The following is a 19,085-nucleotide window of genomic DNA, read 5'->3' as shown; positions in this document are numbered from 1 at the left end:
CCTAAAGCTCAACATGTCGAAGACTGAGCTCCTTGTCTTCCCTCCCAAACCTTGTCCTCTCCCTGACTTTCCCATCTCTGTTGATGGCACTACCATCCTTCCCGTCTCACAAGTCCGCAAACTTGGTGTCATCCTCGACTCTGCTCTCTCATTCACCCCTCACATCCAAGCCGTCACCAAAACCTGCCGGTCTCAGCTCCGCAACATTGCCAAGATCCGCCCTTTCCTCTCCATCCAAACTGCTACCCTGCTAATTCAAGCTCTCATCCTATCCCGTCTGGACTACTGCACTAGCCTTCTCTCTGATCTCCCATCCTCGTGTCTCTCTCCACTTCAATCCATACTTCATGCTGCTGCCCGGATTATCTTTGTCCAGAAACGCTCTGGACATATTACTCCCCTCCTCAAAAACCTCCAATGGCTACCGATCAATCTGCGCATCAGGCAGAAACTCCTCACCCTGGGCTTCAAGGCTGTCCATCACCTCGCCCCCTCCTACCTCACCTCCCTTCTCTCCTTCTACTGCCCAGCCCGCACCCTCCGCTCCTCCACCACTAATCTCCTCACTGTACCTCGCTCTCGCCTGTCCCGCCATCGACCCCCGGCCCACGTCATCCCCCGGGCCTGGAATGCCCTCCCTCTGCCCATCCGCCAAGCTAGCTCTCTTCCTCCCTTCAAGGCCCTGCTGAGAGCTCACCTCCTCCAGGAGGCCTTCCCAGACTGAGCCCCTTCTTTCCTCTCCCCCTCGGCCCCCTCTCCATCCCCCCGTCTTACCTCCTTCCCTTCCCCACAGCACCTGTATATATGTATATATGGTTGTACATATTTATTACTCTATTTATTTATTTATTTATTTATTTTACTTGTACATTTCTATCCTACTTATTTTATTTTGTTGGTATGTTTGGTTCTGTTCTCTGTCTCCCCCTTTCAGACTGTGAGCCCACTGTTGGGTAGGGACTGTCTCTATGTGATGCCAATTTGTACTTCCCAAGCACTTAGTACAGTGCTCTGCACATAGTAAGCGCTCAATAAATACGATTGATTGATTGATTAGTACACTGCTTTGCACACAGTAAGTGCTCAATAAATGATAGAATGAATGAATGAATAAATAAATCTTGGGTGAGTAGCTTAACTTCTCTGAGCCTGTTACCTCATCTGTAAAATGGGGATTAAGAATTTGAGCCCCACGTGGGCCATGGACTATGTCCACCCTGATTAACTTGCATCTACCTCAGTGCTTAGTACTTTATTACTAAGTTCTAAGTACTAAGTTCTTGGTACTTTCTTCTTCCCAGTCTTCATCCAAACTGCCACCTTGTAGACCACCCTGTCTTTAGCCTTTCCCCTCTTCAGATCATACTCCATTCTGCTGCCTGGATCATTTTTCTAAAATATCACATTTCACACCCCTCTCCACTCAAAAACCTCCAATGGTTCCACTGTCATCTTCCCGTCGAGCAGATATTCCTGGCTAAATAAATATCAATGATTGACTGAGAGCTTACTTTGTGTAGAGCACTGTACTACGTTCTTGAGAGAATACAACACAGTTGGTAGACACTATCTCTGTTCTCAAAGAGCTTTCAGTCTAATGAGGGAGACAGACCTTAAAAAAAATTACAGATAGGAGAAGTGGTAAAGTATACGGTGTTTTGATCCCTTTCTCACATTCCTTCTCTCTCTATCTCTACACTGGTCCTTGGGGACTTCAATATCCATATGGATACTCCTGTCAACCCTTCTACTGTTCACTTTCTATTATTCCTCTACTCCACTGACCCCATGCTTCACCACATCTCAAGAACTTACTAACTTGGACACAAACTAAATTTCATCATCTCTAGTCACCGTGCAATCTTCACCTCTAGTCACCGTGCAGCCTCTACCCTCACCAATTCTGAAATCCCTTTATCCGACCACAACTTCCTTATCTGCCTTCTCTCCCACATACCTCGCCCTGCAAATCTGTGCTGCTTCTGCATAATGATTTCAGCTCTTTTGACTGGAACCAATTTTCTCAAGTCATTGTGTCCCACTTTGTCTCTCCATAACTAAGCTTTCCCTTGGCAACAAAACTGACGCCCTCAACACCACATTCTCTAATGAACTCGTTTCACTTGCTTCCTTACTGGTTGGCCAATTACGTACCACTAACTCATAGCCCTACATCTCTTTCACTGTCCACTTCCTTCACTCCTGTGTACAAGCAGCAGAGTGCTCCCTGGTTGAAGGCCAGGTACCCTCCCAACTTCGTTTATCTCTACAAGGATGCTTGCCGGTTTTAACTCTGTCCACAACATTATTTCTCCATCCTTTGACTCCCATGACCACTCCTCTCTCCAGTTGTTCCAGATGTTTAACCCCTTCCTCAAACGCCCCACTCCCGAACCCCACCATATTTTGCCCCTAATGACCTGAACACATACTCATTAAAAAAACTGAAACCACCAGGCATGATCTCCCTAAAATCTCTCCTGCTCATCTAAAGTCCCTCCTTCCACTGGCCCTTTCTTCAACTCTCCCACCTTTCCCAACAGACCTCAAAAGATCTCCCATTTCTTCTCAAAATCCAGGCCATCCACTTGTGCCCGAACCCATCCCTTCTCTCTTTATCATACGTATGATAAATACGATTGATTGATTTATCAAAATAATTGTCGTCTCCCTTTCCTCCCTGACTGTTACCTTCTATCAACCATATTTACTGAGCACTTAATGTGTGCAGAGCATTGTACTAAGTGCTTTAGGAGAGTATAAGAGTTGGTAAACATGTTCCCTGACAATAAAGAACTTCAACTCTTTCAACTGATTCCTCCCCGACAGCTTTCAAACATGTTCTTGTCTCCCCTACCCTGAAAAAAATCCCTTCCTTGTCTCCACGGCTCCATCCTACCATTCCTCTCCAAACTCCTCAAAAGAGTTGTCTACACCAGCTGCCTCTACTTCCTCTTCTCCAATTCTCTTCAACTCCCTCCGATCTGGCTTCTGCCCCCTTTCTCTATGAAAACCATCCTCTCAAAGGTCACCAAAGGTCACTCAAAGGTCCTTCTTGCAAAAACCATTGGCCTCTACTCTATCCTAATCCTCCTCAACCTCTCAGCTGTCGACAGTTGACTAACTGCTACCCTTGGGAATGCTATCCAACACTGACTTCAATGTCACTGTCCTCTTGTGGTTCTCCTCCTATCTCTCTGGCCACTCTTTCTCAGTCTCTTTTCAAGGGCTTCTCTTCTGGGAGTTCCTCAAGGCTCAGTTTGGGGTTCATTTCTACTTTCCATCTACACCCACCCCTTGCAGAACTCTTGCACTCCCATGGCTTCAACAACCACGTCTAAAGCAGATGATTCCCAAATGTACATCTCCAACCAAGATCTCTCTCCTTCCATGTGATCTTCAATTTCTACCTTCAGGACATCACTGTTTGGATATCACACTGTCATCTCAAATTTAACATATCCAAAACAGATCTCCTCATCTTTCCACCCAAACCTGGTCCTCCCCATGACTTTCTCTTCATTGCAGACAGCACCACCATCCTCACAAGCCTGTAATTTCGACATTATCTTGGATTTACCTCTTTCATTCAACCCACATATTCAATCTGTCACCAAATCTTGTCAGTTCTAACTTTACAACATCACTAAAATTCACCCTTTCCTCTTCATCCAAAATTCTACCATATTGGTCCAAGGACTTATCCTATCTGCCTTAACTACTGCATCAGCTTACCTGCTGACCTGCCTGCCTCCAGTCTCTCCCTAATCCAGGCTATATTATCTCTCTTCTGTCCAGACTGCTTTTCTGAAAAAGGTTCAGTTTGTTTCCCCACTCAAGAACCTCCAGTGGTTGCCTCTCCACTTCTGCATTACACAGAAAGACTTTATCATCAGCTTAAAGCACCTAATCACCTTGTCTCCTACTTCACCTCCAGCCTACTCAGTTTGCTTCTCTAATGCCAACCTACTCAACTGAACCTCAATCTCGTCTATCTTGCTACCAACTCCCTCCCCATTCCTATCAGACAGGCAGTCTCTCTACCCAACACCAAAGCCTTATTAAAAGCATATCTCCCCTAACAGGCCTCTCCCAAGTAAGCTGTCATTTTCTCTTCTCCTGCTCTTTTGAAACACCATTGCACTCGGATTTGCAAATGGGTCTGCACCCTTTATTCACCTCCACCCTCAGACCCACAGCACTTAAGTGCATATCCTTAATTAATTTTTGTATTAATCTGGACTGTTTTTGAAGCAAATGAAGGAAATGATCACTTCTACAGCTCCAAATTGTTGCAAGAGGTCATTTAACACAAAAAAGTGAGAGCTTTGCCTCGAAGAAGTAGCTTTTCTACACCTTACTCCACTGTTGGACTCTCTGCCATTGGGCCTTATTGCCTCAGCCTACCAGTTGGGGGATGGGATTTGCAAGCCCATCAACCAGATTGCTTCTACAGCATGATGTGGTTTGTGACAGGGGAAGAGGGTGGGGGAGTGGAGGGAGCAGCTGTTGGGGAAAGTCAGTGGCTGTTTGCTGGGCCAGGGCAGAGTGCAGCCAGGACTGACTGCTGCCTCCCCACTTCCAAACCCCTAGACATGGGCTCAGCTCCCAAGTGTCCTCAGATGCTTCTTCCCCGCCACAAAAGATCTGGCTTGGTCCTTCCCCTTGTTTTGGGATGCCTATAAGGAGACTCCAATCCCTCCCATGGTTTCTCCCAACATGGGACAAGTCTGCTGGGCAGCAGGCTTCCTCAAAGATGCCTGCAGCTCCTTGGGGCTTCCACAAAGCTGAGCAGATCTGAGGTTCTCTGGGCTGTCCCAGCCAGGGATGGAGTCTCACCATCCTGGCGAGTGTCCAAGGAAGGGTGGCCCAGGCGTAGCAAAGCCCCACCAGTTGGTCCAGGCCTGAAGCAGAACTGAACAGAGAAGGGGCACAATAAAGTCGCTCTCTCCAGCCCTCTCAGCTTTTACAGTAGCTGCTCCAAAAACAGGTATACTGTCTGAAGAAGTATGAGACTGGTGATCATACACAAATGAACCTTCTCTACCTCCATGTTTGGCTGCAAACAGCAATAGGGTAACAACAAACTGAAGGACTGATTGTTCCTAACACAAAAGAAAAACAGGCACATTTGTATCTGCCCTACTGCAGTGAATTAAGAGTAAGCCAATACAGATACCTACATTTTGGTATTATTAAAAATCTTGCCAAGCCAGTCAAAAACTTCCTGTGCACTGCAGGATTCTTCTGGCTTTCCTCTCAGCTCATTACTTTGAAGCACTGGACACCGCAAATCTTTAAGTATACTTAATTTTATTTTTGGCTGGTGTGCCTGAATCTGGTATGTGGAAAAATATGACATCATCATTGATTCTTCTCCACCTAAATAACAAAAAAGTTGTTGGAAAGTTGCAATTCTAAACATACCAAGCACTGGAACATCCTGAAACCTTTCACTTGTGTTTGTGAATGATGGGGAGGGGTGCTGTCTAAGGCAGCACTTCAGTCATTTAGTGCTATTCACTGATCCTCTGTCAACCTAGAAAGATGTTAATCTTCTTTTCTTCCTTTTTCCTTTCTTTCCTTGGAAAGAACTGCGGTTTTAGGTCTAACTGATGGCGGCGGTTGTTCCGGATGGCCACCAAGTCGCCGGGCGACTAAAGAATTAGTCAGACAGCATGTGACTGCTGAAAGTTTTAATAAAGTTTTATTGGTAAGGCTGAAGACCGAACAGGGGGTATTGCACCCGGCGGGCTCATTTCCTTAAGGGAAAAGGCCCCAAAGACTGAATGGGGGTAACGCACCCGGCGGGCTCATTTCCTTAAGGGAAAAGGCCCCAAAGACCGAATAGGGGGTAACACACCCGGCGGGCTCATTTCCTTAAGGGAAAAGGCCCCTAAGACTGCATAGGGGGTAACGCATCCGGCGGACTCATTTCCTTAAGGGAAAAGGCCCCGAGTGCCGATACAGCAGGCTCATATACCGCTGTTGCTGATCACAGTGATTGGTAGATTTGAAAACAGTGGGAACTGGATTGGTGCAGATTTGGTACAGAGCTGGGCGGAGTCTACCTCCTTATTTGGTTCCTGGACCCAGCCAGTGGGCTGCAGGGTCTAAGGCCCATACCAGATATGTCAACAGAACCGTGTACATTCAAACAATATCTGCAACCTTTCCATGGTGCGTGAGGGGGCCCCCATCATTTCCCCCTCAAAGATATATGACCTTTATTCCTAAGGGGTTGCTGAGGGTCGATGGTCCATCTTCTGGAGCAGCTTCATGCTGACAGTGGGGGATGAACTCATAACTAGATGTGTTCAGGGTCGTATGGGTGTACCGCAAACCAGCTGTGAGCCTGATGGTGAGATGGCGGTGGTGTCACAGTCAGGGTGATTTCTCATAAAGCCTGTAAGATGGGGGCAGCATCCCCCTCAGGTTCCTAGTTGACTTCTGTCCCGTGGGTTGGTGCTCTTCCCCGTGGAGCCGGAGGTTGCCAATTCGGTCACAGGTGTATTGTGAGGGAGTGGCCTCCTGGGGAGAATCAGAAAAACCTGGGACAAGAGGTGTCCTCGGTTTTGGTGTGGGCTGCCTGTCCGCGTTTTCAAGGGGTAAGTCCCTAAGGTCTGGTCTGCTAGAGTAACTCTCATCAATTTTGTTTAGGCAATCATGAACTGGGGCTGGCCAGTCCCCTTCCCCATCTTCCGGAAGAGGGAGAAGCGTTGCTGGGTTCAAGGAGTTACAGGTCTTTATGATAACGTCAGGTGTGTCAAGAAGGAGGGCTTGATATTGCAGCAAGTGGCCTCCCATGAGCCAGTGCTTGCCCCTATTTCCTAGAACTGCTAGGACCCAATGTGGGGTATAGACGGTAAGGGTTTAGACCAAAGTCAGGTTTCTGCTCTTCTGTACCGCTACGGCAGTGGCTGCTACCGCATGGAGACATTCTGGCCAAACAGAGGTGACACTATCCAACCACTTGGAAAAATACGCTACCGCCCAAAAGTCTGACCCCAAGGATTGACTTAGAACTGCAGCACAGTGGTGTCGCTGCTCGTCTACATATAAGGCAAAAGGTTTGGCTAGGTCAGGCCAAACAGTTCCTGCTGGTATAAACATGGTGGGGTGGTGGGGGGGAGTTTGGCGACAAGATTTTGAGATGCCATCAGTCACCACCACCCTTACTCCAGGTGGATGGGTAGGACCTCAAAAACTGGGAAGGACAGAATAAGTGGCCCCCGTATCAATAAGAACATTTATAATCTTACCGGACACTTCCACGCTCACCCCGGGTTCGGCCATGGAGATGGTTCCTGCCGGGGCCCGGCCGTTCCCTGGGCCACATCAGTCCAGGCTCTCAGATGTGCCAACAGCCAGGAACTGGCCAGCCTCAGGGTCGGCGCTTGCCTCCAGTAGTGGGCAGTTCTGCTTCCAGTGCCCGTGTCCCCGGCAGAGGGGACACGGTCCAGGTGGCTGGCAGTCGTGACCAGGTCTCCGTGCCTGGGGGCACTTCCGAGCCCAATTGCTAGACTGGTGGCACACAAAACAGGGCTTCCCAGACGCTGGGCCACAGGCAAGCACCGTTGCCGCATCGGGCAACCTTCCAGGGTGGACCGACCCTTCATCAAGGCCGCTACAAGTAACTGGGCCTGCTCTCTGCCCTTCACTTTGGCCCTGTGGTCCTTCTCATCTCAGGCTGCCTGGTCATAGTTGTTAAAACTCTAAAGGCAGCCTCTATCAACTGATTCGTGAGAGTTTGTGGCCCCAACTGCTCCTTCTGTAGTTTTCGGTGGATATCTTCAGCCAATTAATAAAATACAGATTTAGAATGACACTTCCCTCTACCAAGTTGGGATCAAGCTGGGTGTACTTTCGATTAGCCTCCGCCAGCCTGAGTCTAAACATGGCAAGGTTCTCGGTAGAGTCCTGGGTCACAGCTCAGACCTGATCATAGTCAACTTGCTTCCTAATTCCTTTCTCCATGCCCGCCAGTAGGCATGTAATCATATGATCCTGGAGCTGTCTATCAGTACTCTCCCACTGATAACTGCACTCTGGTTTGGAGCGAGGGACAGCTATAAAGCAACAGGTTAAGATCTTCCCATAACAGATCGAACTGCAGGGTCAAACTCCGGAATTCTTCCCGAAAGCACTTGGGGTCTGCAGAATATTGTCCCAATTTCTGTTTTGCCATTTCCAATTCGCTCAAAGAGAAGGAAGCCTGTACCCGCACTATCTTTCCCCTCTCCCCTGTGACCTCCCTCAAGGGGAGTATCCTTTCCCCTCCTTCCAGAGGGGCATAGCGTGTGCTTTCCCAGGTGCTGGAAGGGCTTAGGGCCCTTGAGGAGGTGGACTGGTATGGAGGAGGACGGAACAAAGGGTTGGGCCCTGTAGTGGTGGTGTTTCCCATCCCCTCAGGGGCCTGAGGGGGTGCCGAAGGTACCTGAGATTCCCAGCCAGAGGGAGGGGGAAAGGCATCTTCCCGGGGTCCCCTGCAGAGGAGAGGATCATCCAGTATATCTGAGGAATCAGACCTTAGGGCTGGACCCCCTGGAGGGGCCCAGGAAAAGCACATGTGGCAGTTTTTTTCTTCAGGGCTTTGTGACAAAGCCATAAAAGCTTGGACATACGGGATTTCTGACCATTTCTCTAACCGCCTGCAATATAAGAAGTCCAGCTGGAGAACAGCATGATAATTTAGTGACCCATCAGGAGGGCCAGACCTCCTGATCCTCTAATTTATACTGGGGCCATTTTGTGGTGCACACACAAAAAAATCAGTTACTGGCATTTTAAATCACCCAAACCAAATTTGTCCTTATTAAAACGTTCCTCTTTTTAGGTGATTGAAAAGAAAAAAACTTCCCATAATGGGTGGAAAACGTTCCTTTTTTGAGGTTCTGTGTTTGTTTCAGGTTAAGACCGACCCGGCTGGCCTTTCTTCCGCCCTAGTGAACCTGGGAACTACAGGCTGCGTCCGCGAGAGCAGACAAGAACAATTCCGGTTCTGTGTCTGTCTTGGGCTATGTCCGAGCGCCACATGGCATCCCACTGGCGCTGGAATACCCAGACCGTCTCCTGACGAGAGATCCCAGACCCAGATCCCAGATTTTTTTCCCAGACCGACCCGGTCGGCCTTCCTTCCCCCCTAGTGTACCCAAGAACTACAGGATTCCTCCGCAAGAGCAGACAAGAACAATCCCAGTTCTGTGTCTGTCTCAGATTATGCCCATGCACCGAGTGGCGTCCCACTAGTGCTGTAATGCCTGAACCGTCTCCTGATGACAGGTCCTTTCCCAGACCGACCCGGTCGGCCCTCCTTGCCCCCTCGTGTACCCAGGAACTAGAAGGTGCCTCCGCGAGAGCAGACAAGAACAATTCCGTCTCTGTGCCTATCTTGAGTTATGCCCCAGCGCTGCGTGGCATCCCACTTGCCCAAGCTGTGGTCCCTCCAACTCAAAGTGTCCCCTGATGAGAGGTCCCTTTCCCAGACCGCCTCCTGACAAGAGGTCCTTTTCCCGGACTGCCTCCTGACGAGAGATCCTTTTCCCGGACCGCCTCCTGAGAGAGGTCCTTTTCCCGGACCGACCCGGTCGGTCCTTCCTTCCCCCCAGTGTACCCGGGAACTAGAGGGTGCCTCCGCGAGAACAGACGACAACAATTAAAAAAAAAGAACTCACCACTCCGATGGCTTCAGGCTGTGCTGTGGTAAGCCAGGACGGCAGCAGTTAGATCTACTGGATCTCCCCGTACGGGCCACTAAAATAATAATAATAATAATAATAATAATAATAACAATAATAATAATAATAATAATGGTATTTATTAAGCGCTTACTATGTGCAAAGCACTGTTCTAATCGCTGGGGGCATACAAGGTAATCAGGTTGTCCCACAGGGGGCTCACAGTCTTAATCCCCATTTTACAGATGAGGTAACTGAGGCACAGAGAAGTTAAGTGACTTGCCCAGAGTAACATAGCTGACAATTGGCGGAGCCGGGATTTGAACCCCTGACCTCTGACTCCAAAGCCCGTGCTCTTTCCACTGAGCCACAATGCTTTGGTTGTTCTGGATGGCCACCAAGTCGCTGGGCAACTAAAGAATTAGTCAGACAGCATGTGACTGCTGAAAGTTTTAATAAAGTTTTATTGGTAAGGCTGAAGACCAAATAGGGGGTAATGCAACCGGCAGGCTCATTTCCTTAAGGGAAAAGGCCCCAAAGACTGAATAGGGGGTAATGCCGCCGGCAGACTCATTTCCTTAAGGGAAAAGGCCCCGAGTGTCCGATACAGCGGGCTCATATACCACTGTTGCTGATCACAGTGATTGGTAGATTTGAAAACAGTGGGGACTGGATTGGTGCAGATTTGTTCCAGATTTGGTACAGAGCTGGGCGGAGTCTATCACCTTATTTGGTTTGGTTCCTGGACCCAGCCAGTGGGCTGCAGGGTCTAAGGCCCATACCAGATATGTCAACAGAACCGCGTACGCTCAAACAATATCTTCAACTTTTCCATGGTGCGTGAGGGGGCCCCCATCATAACCACTAATAAGTAGCAACTTCCACTGGCCAAATTACCAGTGTTTACATAATTAGTTTTATCACTGCCTGTGGTTAATATGGGCTAGTTAGCCTGAATAAAATGAAAGCCACACTTCTATGCAAAACAGGACGCCCGGGACTCCGTTACCGAGAGGCCCTCCAGCCATCACACCTCGGGGCTCCCGCTGCTCCCGGAAGGATCCTCTCCTCAGAGCGCCGCCACAGACGCCCGGGACTCTGTTCCCGAGAGGCCCGCCCGCCCGCCATCACACCAAGTGGACCCCGCTGCTCCCGGAAGGATCCTTTCCTCAGAGCGCCGCCATAGACGCCCGGGACTCCATTCCCGAGAGGCCCGCCCGCCATCACACTGCGTGGCCCCCGCTGCTCCCGGAAGGCTCCTCTTCTCAGAGTGCCGCCATAGACGCCCCCTGCTTCTACCCCCCTCCCCCCACTTAAGCGACCTTCCTTATAGTGCTCCCCAACCCCCCTTCCGGGTCCGGTCCTGACTGACTCTCCCCCTCTCTGCCCCCCACCCCGGGAAAAAGGCCCCTTGTTATCACCAAGTTACATTAACGACAACCTCATTCGCACCTACTCAGCCTTTCTGTCCCGGCACCGACCGGGGCCCACGTCCTCCCCCGGACCTGGAATGCCCTCCCTCTAACCATCTGCCAAACTAGCTCTCCTCCTCCCTTCAAGGCCCTACTGAGAGCTCACCTCCTCCAGGAGGCCTTCCCAGACTGAGCCCCTTCCTTCCTCTCCCCCTCGTCCCCCTCTCCATCCCCCGCATCATACCTCTTTCCCTTCCCCACAGCACCTGTATATATGTATATATGTTTGTACATATTTATTACTCTATTTATTTATTTTACTTGTACATATCTATTCTATTTATTTTATTTTGTTAGTATGTTTGGTTTTGTTCTCTGTCTCCCCCTTCTAGACTGTGAGCCCACTGTTGGGTAGGGACTGTCTCTGTATGTTGCCAGCTTGTACTTCCCGAACGCTAAGTACAGTGCTCTGCACAAAGTAAGCGCTCAATAAATACGATTGATTGATTGACTCACTGAACATTGTCAGTGAAGAGACTATGTTTAAAAAACCAAAAACTGAAATGTGGGAAAAGATGCATTTCACCCCCAACGTTTTTCTTCAAAAAGTTGGCGGCGGCCACCTGCGAGTTGGATTCCCGGGGCCTGCGGGGCCGCCAGCCCGGGACCCTGCCCGGCCCCGGCCCCGGCCCCGCCGCCACCACCACCTCCCACCCCCACCGGGGCCCGGGCAGACCCTCGTGACAGATGAAGAAACTGAGGCGAGGTGAAGTGATTTGACCACACAGCAGACAAGTGGTGGAGGCGGGATTAGACGGCCCCTGCGGCGGGGGTGGCGGAGGCGTGTGGTCCTTCCTGGCAACAATGATCGCGGCCCAGAGCCTTCGGTGGTCCGGCCCTGCCCCGCCTCTTCCACCTCCTCCTGCTGTTGGGTTCTGGGGCGGTGACGGCGGCCTCCTGCGAGCTGGACCCCCGGGGCCTGCGGGGCCGCCAGCTCGGGACCCTGCCCGGCCCCGGCCTTGCCGTCGCCGCCTCCCCTGCCCCCACCTCGGGGCCCAAGCAGACCCTCGTTACATACCAGCCCGCACCCTCCGCTCCTCTGCCGCCAATCTCCTCACTGTGCCTCGTTCTCGCCTGTCCCGCCGTCGACTCCCGGCCCACGTCATCACCCTGGCCTGGAATGCCCTCCCTCCGCACATCCGCCAAGCTAGCTTTGCTTCCTCCCCTCAAGGCCTTACTGAGAGCTCACCTCCTCCAGGAGGCCTTCCCAGGCTGAGCCCCCTCCTTCCTCTCCCCCTCCTCCCACTCCCCACCCCCCGCCTTATCTCCTTCCCCTCCCCACACCACCTGTATATATGTATATATGTTTGTACGTATTTATTACTCCATTTATTTATTCATTTATGTATTTATTTGTGCATATTTATTCTATTTATTTTATTTTGTTACTATGTTTTGTTGTCTGTCTCCCCCTTCTAGACTGTGAGCCCACTGTTGGGTAGGGACCGTCTCTATATGTTGCCAACTTGTACTTCCCAAGCACTTAGCACAGTGCTCTGCACACAGTAAGCGCTCAATAAATACGACTGAATGAATGAATGATGCAAATAAAGGTAGAGTGTTTTTACTAAATTATACCTAATTAGATGGATTAGGAAACTACATGGTTCTCTATTGTGAAGTCCTAAGGCTGGAGCCTGGGTGTGTTGTGTGAGGCTGGAATGTTGGAAGAGGGAGCTTGTGTGGGGTCAAAATGAGCCATCCTAGTTTCTGCAGAGAACTGCTAGAGTCACCCTGGTCAGAGTATATGCCAACTCCAAGTACATCCATTCCAGACTGGGGAGGAGTGAAGAGAGGAATGTCCCAACCCAGTTCACCTTATCTCCTCCCTCCTACCCTGTTGGGGGGTGGGGTGAGGGAAGACAGGGAAGGGGATAGAAGCCTGGGATCTGACCCAGAGCCAGGGAGGACTGAGAGAAAGAGGGAATCCACACCAGTTCTTGACCCACATGGGGATCCCAATCTTAAAGGTAAGAAGGTACAGGAATTCCATCCCTATTTTACAGATAATGAAACTTAAGCACAGAGAAGTGACTTGTCCAAAGTCACAAAGCAGGCCAGTGGCAGAGCCACGATTGGAAACTAGGTTGTCTGATTCCCAAACCCATGCTCTTTCTTCTGGTCCTCTGCTTTTCTTCTGGCTGTTTATCCACTGTGAACTAGAAATAGAGTTAGACCCATTGGCTCTTTGGAAAGGGGTAGAAAGGTCCAGCCTGTGTGGCAGGCAGTAGGGAGGAGTGTGACATTTTCCCCAGGGAAGTGATGACCAGAAACTGAGAGATGTCAAGGAAAAGGCTTCCAAATTCTATGCAATGCCAAGCCAGATTTCTGATGCTTTTCCTGGCGCTAGAGAAGCACCGTGGCTTAGTGGATAAAGTAGGGGCCTGGGAGTCAGAAAGACTTGGACTCTAAGCCAGGCTTTGCTAAAATGTCTGCTGGGTGAACTTGGGGAAGTCACGTAAAAATAAAAAAAAATAATAATAATATTTGTTAGGTACTACAATGTGCCAAGCACTGTTGTAAGTGCTGGCGTAGATACAAGATAATCAAGTTGTCCCACGTGGGACTCACAGTCCTTTCCCATTTTACAGATGAGGTAACTGAGGCACATAGAAGTTAAGTGACTTGCCCAAAGTTACAGAGCTGATAGGTGGTGGAGCTGGGATTAAAACCCATGACTTCTGACTCTTTCCACTAAGCCATGCTGCTTCTCTCAACTTCTCAAATTAACTTCACTGACCTCAATTACCTCACCTGTAAAATGGGGATTAAGAGGGTGAGCCCAAGGGGGACAGGAACTGTGTCTAAGCTGAGTAACTTGAAGCTACCCCAGTGCTTAGAACAGCGGTTGGCATATAGTATTTGCTTAACAAGTACAATCATTATTACTTATTATTATTATTCTCTCCCTCATTCATTCACTCAATCGTATTTATTGAGCACTTACTGTGTGCAGACCACTGTACCAAGCACTTGGGAAGTACAAGTTGACAACATATAGAGATGGTCCCTACCCAACAACGGGCTGACAGTCTAGAAGGAATGAATATGATTCATTCAATCATATCTATTGAGCACTTACTGTATGCAAAGTACTGTACTAAGCACTTGGGAGAGTCAAATATAACAACAAAAAGACACACTCCCTGTTCACAATGAACTGAGGGTCTAGAGGGGGAGATAGACATTAATATAAATAAATAAATAGATAAATAAATTACATATGTGCTGTGGGAATGGCTTCTCCTCTTCCACTTGCTCCTTCATTCATTCATTGAGAAGTAGCATGGCTAAATGAACAGAGCAGTCAGAAGGTCATGGGTTCTAATCCCAGTTCTGCCATGTGTTATCTGAGTGACCTTGGACAAGTCACTTGACTTCTCTGGGCCTCAGTTACCTCATCTGTAAAAGGGGATTAAGATTGTGAGCCCAGGGACCGGATTACTGTGTATCTGTTCCAGCACTTAGAACAGTGCTTGGCACCTAGTAAGTGTTTTAACAAGTACCATAACTTTTACTATAATTACTATTATTATTATCATCATTATTTTTATCCTCCCTCCCATCCCTACTTTTTCTAGGACCTTTAGATGCCTAAGGGCTTTGTAGAGCTGTTATGTTTCTGTGCACACCAAGGTAAAAGGTCTGTGAAACTGGTTCAGTTCCTTCTATCAGTATTTCACCCAGAGTCTCTCACACTGGAAATTAATTTCCATGTTGGTTCTGCTACCATGCCTCTCCTGGACAAGAGGAAAAACAAACAAAAACTCCTTACTCTTGGCTTCAAGGCTCTCCACCACCTTGCCCCCTCCTACCTCACCTCCCTTCTCTCCTTCTACAGCCCAGCCCACATCCTCCTCTCCTCTGCTGCTAAACCTCTTCACTGTGCCTTGTTCTCACCTGTCCCGCTGTTGACCCCTGGCCCATGTCCTTCCCCTGGCCTGGAATACCCTCCATCCACACATCTGCAAACTAGCTCTCTTCTGCCCTTCAAAGCCCAACTGAGAGCTCACCTCCTCTAGGAGGCCTTCCCAGACTGAGCCCCCTTTTTCCTCTCCTCCTCCCCATTGCCCCCTGGCCCTACCTCCTTCACTTCCCCACAGCACTTGTATATATTTGTACGTATTTATTACTCTATTTATTTTATTAATGATTTGCATATAGCTATAATTCTATTTATTTTAATGGTTTTGACCCCTGTCTACATGTTTTATTTTGTTGTCTGTCTCCCCCTTCTAGACTGTGAGCCCGTTGTTGGGTAGGGACCATCTCTGTATGTTGCCAACTTGTATGTCCCAAGAGCTTAGTACAGTGTTCACACACAGTAAGCACTCAATAAATATGATTGAATGAATGACTGAATGGAATCCCTAGTGGTAAAAGCCTATGCCCTCAACTAAAAACAAGATCCTTACCAGCTGTCCTTGTACTGCCTTTGTAAGCTTCTTCTTCCACTCTTGTACTCATACTGCTGAGAATACTGGGCAGAAATCCAAAAACTTGGCTGACTTCAGTCATTTTCACTCTAGTGTGCACTGTCTTCTCCTCAACACTACTACTTTACCTTCCTCCTTGACTCCCAGGAACAGTCTTTACCAACTAAACCAAGCCTCTAACTCAATCATCAATGGAATTTATTAAAAATAATGATAGTATTTGTTAAGCGCTTACTATGTTTCAAGCAATGTTGTAAATCCTGGTGTAGGTGCAAGGTAATCAGGTTGTCCCATGTTGGGGTGGAAGCCTTAATCCCCATTTTACAGATGAGGTAACTGAAGCACAGAGAAGTTAAGTGACTTGCCCAAAGTCACACAGCTGACAAGTGGCGGAACTGGGTTGAGAACCCATGACCTCTACTCCCAAGCCCATGCTCTTTCCACTAAGCCATGCTGAACACCTACTGTGTGCAGAACACTATACAAAATCTTTACTGACTCCACCACACTTTCCAGTTCCCTTTCCTGTCCAAATTCCTCAAGAAGCAGACCTAGTGAAAAGAACATGGGACTGGGAGTCTCTAAACCTGAGTTCTAGTCCTGGCTCTGCCACATGGGCGTTTGTGTGTTCTAGAGCAAGTCACTTAACTTCTCTGTGCCTTAGTTTCCTCATCTATAAAATGGGGATTAAACACCTGTTTTCCTGCTCCCTTAGTCTTGGGTGGTCCATGTCTGATCTTCCTGTATTGAAGCTAACAGTACATGTCATAGTAATAATAATTGTAGTATTTGTTAAGCACAGACTCTATATCAAGCACTGTACTAAGTACTTTAGTAGATACATGATAATCAAGTCCACCATAAGGCTCAGGGTTTCAGTAGAATGGAGAAGGGTATTGCCCATTTTGCACACGAAGTGAGGTGACTCGCTCAAGGTCACACGGCAGGTAAGTGGTGGAGCCAAGATTAGCACCCAGGTCTTTAAATTCCAGGCCTGGGCTCTTTTCATTAGGTCATGCTGCTTCAAACACTTAAGTAGTCACTTACAAATACTAAAGTTATTAAAGGCCTATAATAATAATAATAATAAATATTATGGCATTTGTTAAGCACTTACTATATGCCAAGAACTATTCTAAGTGCTGGGATAGATACAAGGTAATCAGGTTGGACACAGTCCCTGTTCCACATAGGGTTCACAGCCTTAATCCCCATTTTACAGATGATGTAACTGAGGACCAGAAGTTAAGTGACTTGCCCAGGGTCACACAGCAGACAATTAGCAGAGCAGAGATTAGAGCACACATCCACTAACTCCCAAGCCTGTGCTCTTGCCACTAGGCCACGCTGCTCCCCATATGTTTCCAGGCACCTAGTACTGGGTTGGACACAAAACCATCAGTGTAATCAAAAGAAATAGAAGATTTCAAATATTCATTATATTTCATGGCTTTTCTCCCAGAATATTGAGATAGGCAGCCTTGAAGTCCAACTTCTTCACTTCACTTGAAGTGACTTCACTTGAAGTCACTTTATAGGGAGACAAAATTAGACTCCCTATAGAAAATTATGGTTTACATGAGAAATATAATACAAAATCATGATAGTTTTCACTTAGTTAAATCTGAGTAAAAGAAACAAAGTCTTCAGCAGTTTTGCATCCTTCAGATTAAAAATATTACCTGTTAGCAGCACAGCAACAGTATTATCCTGTTCAATATTTGTACTGTAAGGGCATAGCATGAACCTGAAATGGAATAGAAGTCCAGAGAGAAGTGGTTATAAAAACTGGTTACAAAATAAGACCCTAGTAGTATTTATCTTGGACTCTACCAAGACTGACAAAACACTTCAGCCTTATTGGACTCCCTAAATGAGGCCCAGCATCCTGGTCCAGCAGGCAACTAAAAAACTGAACCCTTAACTTGGTCACCAACTTTCCAGCTCCCTCACCAAAATTAAAATTAGGGTGAAGAAGGCAGGACTCTGGCCAAAATGCCCCACTGGAAGAAGAGGAGCTAGGGGGACTTGTGAAAGTGACTGTGAGGGAGCTGGGAGCTCAGGACGGGAGACCACTCAACAGCACTTTTTCCGAACAACTCTTCCTGGGTCTCACCTTACACAGCAGAGTCCCTGCACCATCTGTAAGCTCCTTGAGGGCAAGGGTCATCTACATCTATTCTTTGGTATTGAATTCTCCCAAGCACTTAGTATAATGCTCTGCACATAGTTAGCACCCAATTCAGTGGGTTAGCACCACTGAATGCTACTGGAGCAGAGCAGCATGATTCATGGCCTCAGAAGGGGATTACCATTTTATAAATTTCCTCTACCTACACAGGATGGCAATGTGTGGGTGTGATCTTAGACAAGTCACTTAACTTCTTGATGCCTCAGTTTCCTCAACTATAAAATAAGGATTCAGTAACCGCTTTTCCTCATATTTAGATTGTAAGACCTATGTGTCCTGATTACCTTCTATCTATCCAGTGCTTAGTACAGTGGTAAGCATATAGTAAGGGCTTAATAGTTACCACTATTATTATTATTATTATTATTATTATTAGCATGATTTCCAAAGGTTAAGATGTGTAGTCTCTTTAAAATGAGTAAACCAGGTTTTATTTATGTTCTGACAACTGGAGTTTTGAGTAGCTAATCAGTTTGTGAAATAATTGGTTCCAATTTAGAGCTTAAGGAAAAATTACCATTTGTGAACCATCTCCCTGAATGTCACCATTTTTAGTATACCTTGCTCAATAATTATTATTTTAACTCATTATTTAATGTAATGTCATTCTTTCCCTCTAGACTGTAAACTTGTTGTAGGCAAGGAATGTGTTTAACTCTTTTGTACTGTATTATCCCAAGCACTTAGTTAAGTGTTCTGAATATAGTAAGCAAAATATGTTTGTAGAGATTTATTACTCTATTTATTTTACTTGTACATATTTACTATTCTCTTTATTTTGTTAATGATGTGCATCTAGCTTTACTTCTATTTATTCTGATGACGACACCTGTCCACATATTTTGTTTTGTTGTCTGTCTCCCCTTTCTAGACTGTGAGCCCGTTGTTGGGTAGGGACCGTCTCTATATCTTGCCAACTTGTACTCCCCAAGCGCTTAGTACAGTGCTCTGCAAACAGTAACCACTTAATAAATACGATTGAATGAATGAATGATTATCTCACTTCAAGGTGGAGAGGAGTATTCACTTTACTTGTAAACACAAGTAAAATGAAAGTATTTATTTGACTTGTAAACACAAGTAAAATGAAAGTATTTATTTTACTTGTACATGTTTACTATTCTATTTGTTTTGTTAATGATGTGCCTATAGCTATAATTCTATTTGTTCTGGCGGTATTGACACCTGTCTCCACGTTTGATTTTGTTGTCTGTCTCCCCCTTCAATCAATCAATCAATCAATCAATCAATCAATCAATCAATCAATCAAATTTATTGAGCGCTTACTGTGTGCAGAGCACTGTACTAA

General features: G+C 47.3%; 1 protein-coding gene across 1 annotated transcript in view; it reads right to left on the bottom strand.

The window, feature by feature from the left end:
* Positions 1 to 4,966: 4,966 nt before the first annotated feature.
* LOC119946662 (ribonuclease P protein subunit p40-like) overlaps positions 4,967 to 19,085 on the bottom strand; it is a 38,109-nt gene continuing 23,990 nt past the window's right edge. Inside the window, 4 exon segments of the mRNA XM_038768080.1 lie at positions 4,967 to 5,105; positions 5,184 to 5,382; positions 17,024 to 17,085; positions 17,225 to 17,332. Of these exon segments, the coding sequence (XP_038624008.1) occupies positions 4,967 to 5,105; positions 5,184 to 5,382; positions 17,024 to 17,085; positions 17,225 to 17,332 (508 nt within the window).

Source organism: Tachyglossus aculeatus, chromosome Y2 (assembly GCF_015852505.1).
Source record: "Tachyglossus aculeatus isolate mTacAcu1 chromosome Y2, mTacAcu1.pri, whole genome shotgun sequence".
Classification (NCBI taxonomy): Eukaryota; Metazoa; Chordata; class Mammalia; order Monotremata; family Tachyglossidae; genus Tachyglossus; species Tachyglossus aculeatus.
This window is presented reverse-complemented; position numbering and strand designations above follow the sequence as displayed.